The sequence below is a fragment of the Leptodactylus fuscus genome, chromosome 7 (assembly GCF_031893055.1).
Source record: "Leptodactylus fuscus isolate aLepFus1 chromosome 7, aLepFus1.hap2, whole genome shotgun sequence".
In the NCBI taxonomy this organism is placed as follows: Eukaryota; Metazoa; Chordata; class Amphibia; order Anura; family Leptodactylidae; genus Leptodactylus; species Leptodactylus fuscus.
Window position 1 is genome coordinate 8273245 of NC_134271.1, and position 10429 is coordinate 8283673.

Consider the following 10429-nt stretch of genomic DNA (forward strand, 5'->3'; position numbering starts at 1 on the left):
CGTTGCTTCCTACAAGCAATCCCAGCCAAGTGTTCCCTCCCCCCCCCCTTGGTAATAAAAAGTAAACTGTGCTACAGTGAAAAGGTTTCATTTACTTCTATGGCCCCCAACGCGACAATAACACTTTCTGCAAAAGTTGTTCTATCTGATCGCCGTCAATAGGAAATATAAAGTAAGTCGGTTCCTTGAAGTCCAACTACATAGGAAGCAAGCAAGGCGGTGGATGAAGAGGACGTGCGTGATGTGGTGTAGAGCGGCGCGGTTTCCACTGACTAACAGGGAAATGACATCACAGGTGATTAAAGAGAATACAGCGAAAATAACAACAACTAGGAAGGCGATTTATAGTCATCATGGCTGACTGACACATGAGGAAGTGGCTGGAGGAAGCCTATGTAAATGACACTGCGGCGGTGATCGACTAGGTCAGTAGAAGGCGATGCCGTGCGGGGGAGGGACGAGACAGGGAGCGGTGTTTGTCATTTCTATTCGTGTTGTGCCGTCGACTTGCGTCAAACTGTGCAAACCTAGCAAGTGGAAAATAAACGAAGGGGCGAGCGTCCTGCGTGCGAGAATCAATTCCGAGCCAGAGGAGCAGCCGCCACAATCCTAAGCATTGTCTGACACCGGCGAGACAAAGCCGAGTAAGAATCGGAAAGGATCGAAGATGTTTATATTTTATTCATCGGGGCTGATGCGCAATGTATTATGGCGCGGTACGAGTTGCGAGGTGTATTATAGATCACATTACACACCACGCACAGACTTCTATAGGTCCCTCTTATGATGCAGTGTGTGCCGTTCTGTCGGACCGCTCCGCTGTATTGCTTTACGGGACAGGCTGGGGTTGGAAGGAGATGTCCTGCCTCGAAATATGGGAAAGGTAACCAAATTTTTGCAAGGAAACTGGCATGTGAAGTTTAATAAATTTGGTCCAATGTATACGGGGCCTTTAGCTTACAACATTGGCTTTATCTATCGGCTACAAGACCAGGATACGGCTCGCAAAGTTTGTCTTTAGGACGGATTCACATGCGGATAACACTACTACGCTATATACTATGTATAATCCTTGGGGCCCCCCTGGAATCCATACAGATTATTAACCAAAGAGGATTGGTATTTTCTAATGAACTTCTTCCGTCCTCCTCTTGTGCAGCCATGATCGGGCCTTTGTCACATCTTCAAGAAGAGCATTCAGAGCTGATCAAACATGTCGCAACCACTCCCAACGCAATATAATCGGCTTGCAGGTGGCCTTTTGTTCGCCAGAACAAGGAGTTCAGTAAACCCTGACTGATGGTTGCCAGCCAGTAACTGTGCATCTATATACACTGGGCAGGGGCCAGGAGCGTTATATACTGCTGGCCGGACCAGTAAGGACAAGGTCAACCATAACAGGAGGACAACAGAAAGCAAGAGGAGGAAAACGTCATGTGCATGTAGTAAAAAGCTGTAGAGGTGCTCCAAGGGGCCCATTACTGCCCCACACCCGGTGGTCTGTTTCCAATCGTGTGACCCAGGGCCAGAATCGGTCCAGAACCCCCTAGGTCCATGATGGCAAATCTATGGCACGGGTGCCAGTGGTGGCACTCAGAGACCTCTCTTTGGGCACCCATCCGTGAAGTAAATTGTACTGTGTGGGGATCACTGTGCAGCAGATTGGACTGTGTGGGGACCACTGTGCAGCAGATTATACTGTGTGGGGACCACTGTGCAGCAGATTGGACTGTGTGGGATCACTGTGCAGCAGATTGGACTGTGTGGGGACCACTGTGAAGAAGATTGGACTGTGTGGGGACCACTGTGCAGATTATACTGTGTGGGGATCACTGTGGAGCAGATTATACTGTGTGGGGATCACTGTGCAGCAGATTGGACTGTGTGGGGGTCACTGTGGAGCAGATTGCACTGTGTGGGGACCATTGTGCAGCAGATTATACTGTGTGGGGATCACTGTGGAGCAGATTATACTGTGATTGTACTGTGTGGGGATCACTGTGGAGCAGATTATACTGTGTGGGGGTCACTGTGCAGCAGATTATACTGTGTGGGGACCGCTGTGGAGCAGATTGTACTGTGTGAGTGTCACAGTGCAGCAGAAAGCTCTATAAAGCCCCATTCGTATGATCATATTTTGCAGTTCTGCAATTGTGGATCCGCACATTATTAAGGTTAAATTGCCGTGTTGGCACTTTGTGATAATTTACTTGGTTTTGGGTTGCAGTTTGGGCACTCGGCCTCTAAAAGGTTCGCCATCACTGGCCTAGGTATATCAATGAGAAAGAAATAAAGAAACGTGGGAAGTAAGTAAAATAAGATGGCTTTAAGGGCCATGCAACAACATTTGTGCGCCTTTTATTGAAGCTTCGACTTGGCTGCAAAAACACAGCCAAGCCACAACGAAGTCTATGGTGAAGAAGTTACACGTGACAACCAGCTGGAATTTTCAGCAACTGATACTTTGTAGACAATGTCACGTGTCCTAATTCGACGCCATAGAAATACATTGCCATTATTGTAATGCGATTTTAATGTGTGTGTGACAAAAGTCGCCATGTAGCCCGAGCTTAAAGGGGACACGTCAGGTCTACTTAATCGGATTAGCACAACAGGCTAGGAAAGGAAAGAAATACTATGTGAGCACCTACTAGGCCGACGCACAAAGCACAACTTTCCCAACATGTGCAACAAACGGAAACAGCAAATGCAGTGTGAATGAGGCCTAGAAGCTCAGACATTGACTACTTGACGGCCTCAACAATACGGTCACACGTCCCACCTATAGGTCTAATAACCCACCATAGGGATCACAGACTAGTTGGATCTTGCTAAAATAAGGCCACAATGAGCCCTAGAGGACGTAAAGTGGTGTAAACAGGACAAAAACAAGGATTTGAGGCCCCGATCAGCCCTGTTATCCATCTCCGGATCATTAAAACTTCCGAGGCCGTGAATGTTCCTTTCCAGACAACCTAAACATCGCATTCCCCACTTTGTCCCTGCATGTACTTGAACTGACACCAACCCAAACAATGCTCATTGTAACTGTAATTACGCCAGTAATTGAGAACTCGAGGCGCTCCCATCCTTCTTTCACAATATCCTCCTCTTTGTAGCTGCACATTCCAGAGAGGCCGGGCCCCGGGACTGCAACCTCCGACCCATCACCTGTCGCTGACTGCTAACACTGCGGACTTCTTGTACGGCTGCCTACGGTCTGGACAACTCTGCAGCTTAGCAGAAAGGCCTCGTCCACCTACAGTTTCGCTGGGGACGGAAGCTCTGACACGTGGAACTTTTATGGGACCAGCACCAAAGACCTATTCCTAGGGACTATAAATGGTGATCCGTATATGGGACAGTGGCCGACAATTTCTATAAAGCGCTGCGGTATAGGTTGGGGCTATACAAGTAAGAAAATAAAAGTACAGCGCCACTGCGGCAAATACAGTCCACTAGAAAAAACTGGAAAAGTGGTTGAGCATGCGCAGATAGGGGACTAGTCAGTATTACCAAGTCTGCCGTGCCAGTGTTGGGTCCCCAATTCCAGTTAGTGCCGGCATTGGCTGCGCTGGATGTGAGGCGGCCATATGCGGAGTGACAATAACACATTAGTAGTGACATCACCAGTACCCAACACGTGGCCACTGAGCCGAGGGATTGGCCACAGCCGTCGCCTGAGCAGCATCACTTCCGGCAAGGACCTGTCACAGGAACAGAGGACTGGGCATAGAGGAGTATTGATTAATTATTTTAGCCCCCCCATCCCCTCCACCGATGTTTTCCAGTTTGCCTATACAGTATATAAGAGAGTATATATACACATACTGTGTATATGTGGAGTACGTAACAATATATACTCTATATATATGGGAATTTATAAGTAGCGCAGACATATTTAGTGTAACCCAAAAACACACACTAAACTCTGCTACAAAGTCCCAAACAAAATAATATTTCACAAGTCCCAGTAACTCAGTCCCAGCTTTAAAGCAACAAATGAAGCATTGACTTACAGATCCTAGTGTCCTAACCCAGAGTATTCAGGGTGCGCTTACCCCTAACCCAGAGTATTCAGGGTGCGCTTACTCCTAAATCAGAGTATTCAGGGTGCGCTTACTCCTAAATCAGAGTATTCAGGGTGTGCTTACTCCTAACCCAGAGCATACAGGGTGCGGTTACCCCTAACCCAGAGTATTCAGGGTGCGCTTACTCCTAACCCAGAGCGTACAGGGTGCGTTTACCCCTAACCCAGAGTATACAGGGTGTGCTTACCCCTAACCCAGAGCGTACAGGGTGCGCTTACCCCTAACCCAGAGTATTCAGGGTGCGCTTACTCCTAAATCAGTGTACTCAGGGTGCGCTTACTCCTAACCCAGAGTATTCAGGGTGCGCTTACCCCTAACCCAGAGTATTCAGGGTGCGCTTACCCCTAACCCAGAGTATTCAGGGTGCGCTTACTCCTAAATCAGAGTACTCAGGATGCGCTTACCCCTGACCCAGAGTGTACAGGGTGCACTTACCCCTAACCCAGAGTATACAGGGTGCGCTTACCCCTAACCCAGAGTATCCAGGGTGCGCTTACCCCTAACCCTCTCACAACCCCCTGAACCCAAAAATCAAAAGGAATCCACCAACGTACAAGCGGGAGAAGCTTTGCCGTCTGTTAGATCTTCTCTTCTGATCCTGTGAAGTATAACACAAATGCTTGTAATACGTCCATGAGATAATGTGAGGTGTCGGGTGGATTTATGGAGTGCGGGTCAGAAGAAAGACTTTTACATGAGAACTAAAGAAGATGAAATCTGTGTGCAAGATGCAAAAAAAAAGGAGAAAGGCTAATAAAAGGTTTCCGTGCATCCAAAAAAATTTCTTAGAATTTTTTTTTTTTTTTTGCTATGCAACAGGAAAATTGTGGGCAGTGTTTAGAGGTTGGAAGAAGAGCGCGGTCTCGCAACGAGAAAGGGGATACACAAAGTGAAGAGGAACAGGATGTGATGGGGGGAGGGCTGTAGGATAAGGAAAACTGATGAGTGCATGTCTATATGGGGCAGCGCCTGGCTCGGCGGCTAGTGAATGTGAATAGAGCCCCTGGAAGTTTGTGGAATGTGATGGGCTCAGCAGTCCTGTGCTGACACCTCATTCACGCCCTCCCTATCCCCACCCTCCGTGAACGCACCAGGCCACAACATGTTGACACAGCTCCAGTGATGTGCACGAACTAAAAACGCACCATCATCACAACCGCATTCACCAACCTCGTCATCTTTTACTTGGGACCAGCCGCACTGCAACGCTTTAAATGGACACGGCTTGGGCCATATAGTATTGTAGGCCTACCTGCCTCCCCAAAGCCACAATCTTGCTGCCATTTCTGTGGCTGAATCACCGTGGACATCACGGCAAGCGTCCATTGTATAGGTGGCTCATCACACATGCAAACCCGCAGCAGAAAGTTGAGGGTCATCCAGGACTGCACCACTGAAAAGTGCCATAGTTAGGAGAGTATACCTTTTATTTTTTGTTCAATTTACACCAGCAGGTTTTCCGGTGAGCCAAGGCCTTGCCATGGGTGCAAATCCAAAGTATAAATCCACAGGGTCCAAGAGTCCATTTCCACTGCAAATTTTTTTGTTTTGCAGCAGCAGCAGGTGAATAAGATTCGTAGATTTGTTTAAAGAATTTGGACAGGAATTTGAGGCGGTCGTGCACCTCGGATTCCTCTGCAAATTTCAGCCCCATGTTAGCCAGGGCGTAAACCAGAAGCAAAGCAATGGCTGTCCAACGTCGGTTTATTCTCTGACATAAGTCGCCTCGTGCTGCTGAAATTGCGGTAAGATCGAGCAGGACCATGAAAAAAAACCCACCCCTTGTAAACAATGGGAGGCAGAATCCACCCTAAAATCAGTTACGATTTCCTTCGTGCTGTAAAATCTGCAGATCTTCCTCCTACAAACTATATATATGATCTCTCACGTGGCCATACCATAAACTTACAGCATGCAACTGGGAAGTCACACATGTATGCAACAGTCTCTGGAAATTCTCAGAACTGGAGAGATAAAGTGGCGATCATGGGGGGTGGGAAGTTTCTGTCACTAATCTCGCACAGTCCCCGTCTGTCAAGGCTGATAACAGGGAACAATAGATTACACTACAGGGCATCTGTAGAGAAAACAGACAGCGAGTTTAGGCGTTCCTTGAAAAAGTGCTCGTGACTACAGGGGTTGTCCAGAACGTGGCGTAACATATTAAAACATGGCGGTTTATTTCCCACACATAGTGACACCCTGTCCAAAGGTTGCAGGTGGTACTGCAGCTCAGTCCCAATCACTTCGAAGCAATACCAGACACCACCATGGGACAGGTGTGGCAGCGTTTTAGATGATCATGTCACATACATGTACTTTCGGCCAAACCTAGTAGTCACGTTCTCAACAATCTGCCATTGGGTTCCTTTATCAAACCAGGGTCCAAATCTGCCATTTTGGTGAACCTTCACCATGTGTACGGGCCATGCTATTGTAGGCAAGTAGTTCAGTTCTCAACCACATCCTATAGCCCAGGGATAGGGAACCTTCGGCTCTCCAGCTGCTGTGAAACTACAACTCCCAGCATGCTCCATTCACTTCCAATAACAGCAGAGCAAGTAATGCATGCTGGGAGTTGTAGTTCTGCCACAGCTGGAGTGCCATACGTTCCCTGCCCCTGCTATAGCCTAGGTATGAACACGACCTTAGAACAACTACGCCTATTTCTAGCCAAAAACAGGAACTGATCCCTGGAGAGAGAAGTAAGACGTGCACTCAATGTTCCACTTCCGCAGGAATCCAGTCTCATTTTTGGCCACATACCGGCAGATAAACCGCGTAATGCAAAGGTGACGGCCCCGACGCCCCAGGTTGCAGAAAAGCAGCGATTTTTTTGTTGCAGATTTTGCAACAGGAGTGGCAGAGGATAAACGTATAAGGGTTTCCTATATATCGCCCATTCTTATTGAAGACACTTTGCAATAAAATCTGCAACTAAAATGAAGTTTTGGCCTCAGCCTTAAAGGGCCACGCCCACGATGAGGTGCAGGAAAGCCGCAGACTCCTATGTAAATGCAGGCTCAGCAAAAATATCGGGTAACCCCACATTCACACCATGCGTTCCTATGAAAAGGAAACGAAAATCCGACCAAAAATACCTAGAGGTTAAAAATCCCATTCTCAAATCTGCAAAAAGCTTCACTGTGAGAATAATGGGCCTGGGCAGACCACGTCCTCCTTCATATCAGCATCTACCTCTCGCCCTTCCTGACCATTCCTCATCCCAGTGTCTCGGACCATCCCTCAAATTCCAGCTCGGATGTCACATGAGCTCACACATGAACGCAGAAGGGAACACCATGTCCTATGTAAAAACAACACTTAAAACCAATCCCAGGCCCCCACCCCTCTTCCTATGTAGACCCCCCCCCAAGCTCATTACAGTCTTTCAACAACCAACTGGTGCTGTGTTAGTTCTCGCTCTTGTACGTTCCAAAAAGTTACCCCTTATTGATATTTCTGTGCCCCTCCCCCCCCCAGGGTCTGGACCCCTAAACTCTCTAACACTTTGCACTCTTGTCTTGCCTCCCCCATAAATTTCTACTTGTCAGCCTGACCATTTACCTCCCCGTTCTCCTAAATATTCCATATATAGATAGAAGTTAGTCACTGACTAATAGTCAACTGAGTCATAAACCCGACCTCAGACCCTATGAGAAATGGAAGGGGGTCTAAAGTTTTAGGCTTCAGGTCTGTCGGCCAAAAGCGACCCATCCCAGCACCCCCCAGACACACTTGACAGAACGTAAATTTTGTCAATGTGAATGACGTCTTATTTCCCCTACAAAAAATAGATCACACCTGTTGAAATCCGACTGCCCGATCCTTATATCCCAACAGATGGAGCCCATACACAACGTACATTCCCAGCTTTAGTATCCCTCCCCCATACACGGCCCAAGTCTCACCCCTCCACCCACCCAAAACTAACACACCTTTGTCCGTCCCATCCCCCACCATAGGACACATTAATTTAAGGCAATAATGGGGGTCTCATTCCCTGGTCCTCCAAATCCCGATCCTGGGCCACATGATCAGACCCAGTACCTACCACTCGAAACAATCTCTTCTCCATGTTCACAGGTTGTTGGTTACCCGTGCTATAGGTGCTGGAGGAACAGATCATTATAGGAGAAAAGCGAGCCCCGGTACAGGTAATACAGCAAAAATCTCAGGCGCTGGTTCTGATCATGTGATCCAGCCCAAAAAACTGAAGATCGACCCAAACCGAACCCCGAGGAAGAAACAGTCCTTGGATAACAACTTTAATACAAGTCTTCTGGTTAACAGGTCATCCATAGACTCTTCACTAGATATAATGTGGCCTTATAGTAAGGGGGTCGGAGAACGTTGGTTGCAAATAAGATCAACGCAAGACGTCTTTACAGTAAAAACCACCACAAGTCATATCGAGGGTCTATGCCCTTATATAGGACACTATAGTGGGTCTATACCCGCAAATAGAACAATATTGAGGGTGTATTAGCAAAAATAGTACAATATCGAGGAAAAGAGTACAATATGGAGGGTCTATAACCTCAAATAGGAGAATATCGGGTGTTTATAACCTCAAATAGCACAATACTGAGGGTCTATAACCACAACTAGTACAATATGGAGGGTCTGTAACCTGAAATAGTGGGATATGGAGGGTGTATAACCTCACACGGTACAATATCAAGGATCTTTAAGCTCAAATAGCACAATACTGAGGGTCTATAACCACAACTAGTACAATATGGAGGGTCTGTAACCTGAAATAGTGGGATATGGAGGGTGTATAACCTCACACGGTACAATATCAAGGATCTTTAAGCTCAAATAGTACAATACGGAGGGTCTGTAACCTGAAATAGTGGGATATGGAGGGTGTATAACCTCATACGGTACAATATCAAGGATCTTTAAGCTCATATAGTACAATCTGGAGGGTCTATAAAGTACAATCCTAAACCATTGAGGGTCTATATGGGGCAACAATATGATATTTACGGTATAAACCCTACAATCATATCCCCAATCTACTCCATAGACCCTCCGAGCGCAGCCTCAGCCCTCCAGACCCCCCGCACACGACCGAGTCTTCTATCCGACCGTCTTCCGCTCTGGTTACTTTTTCTTTGTAACAAAGTCATCTTTCTTACAACGACAAGAAATCTCCGTTCGGCTATTTTTACCCCGGATCGGTCAGAACGGACTCGCGGAGCCAGAAGACGGTCGGACGGTACGCGAAGCCTTAGGACGCGTTCACACAGGACGGATCTGCAGCAGGTCGGCAATAGCAAAGTGAAAACAATCGCAACAAATCTCATCGGCAAAGTGGAAAACCCATGGAGCGGCGCGGATCGTCACGTCAATGCCATCTCGGATCACGACATTGGCGCCGCGGGTTGCGGTTTTGCTGGTGGTGGACGTCAGTCTCTATTACTGCGGACCGGTCTCTGTGTGAATAAGCCCTGTAGCCCCCCCCAGTGCCCAGTCACAGCAGTGGAGGACCCCTTTAAGTCTCCATAGTCCCCCCTTTACCTTCATAGAGCAAGAGGAGGTGCAGCGTGCAGGGCTGTGCCGGACATGTCAGGCAGTGAGCGGGGCCCCTCTGCATGCTCAGCTCGCTGCGGCCGCTGCTGCCATCTTGTCCCGGCCCTGAGCTCCGTCACCGTCCTTTTCAGCAGCCCCCGCGGCGGCTTGAGGGCCCGTGCTGTGGCTTCTTCCTCGCCCCTCAATACGAGCCCATACTAGTCCTGTCAGCGCGGGCTCCTCGTCTCGCTCGGTCCCGCCGCGCACACACCGCCGCCGCCGCCGCCCGCTCCCCTCCTAACATGTCGCTTGGGCAGCCTGAGGGAAACAGGCAACAGCAGCCGAGCGCCGAGCGCATCCGACGGGGAGGAACGCCACCTGGCGTCCGCAGCGAGCAACGTGGCCATGGCAACCCATGAGAGGTTGTTTACATCGGTGACGTCATTGTCTTTAACCCTTAACGGGGCGCAGGATTGTAAAGCACATAAAGGCGTAGGCGGCGGAGCCCTGATCATAAACATCCCCTATATGTGTATATATATATACGTGGGTACACTAAGCATCCCCTATAGACTCAATATATGTGTGTATATATATATATATATATGTGGGTACACTAAGCATCCCCTATAGACTCAATATATGTGTGTATATATATGTGTATATATATATACGTGGGTACACTAAGCATCCCCTATAGACTCAATATATGTGTGTATATATATATATATATATATATATATATATATATATATATATGTGGGTACACTAAACATCCCCTATAGACTCTCTATATGTGTATATATATATGTGGGTAC

The 10429-nt window shown here is 47.8% G+C and overlaps 1 protein-coding gene across 1 annotated transcript in view; it reads right to left on the minus strand.

Annotated features, from left to right (window-relative positions):
* Positions 1–9908, minus strand: part of HIPK3 (homeodomain interacting protein kinase 3) — a 63473-nt gene extending 53565 nt beyond the window's left edge. The window contains exon 1 of the mRNA XM_075280898.1: positions 9621–9908. Within this exon, the coding sequence (XP_075136999.1) occupies positions 9621–9696 (76 nt within the window). The 5' untranslated portion in view covers positions 9697–9908. The remainder of the gene's footprint in view (positions 1–9620) is intronic.
* Positions 9909–10429: the final 521 nt, after the last annotated feature.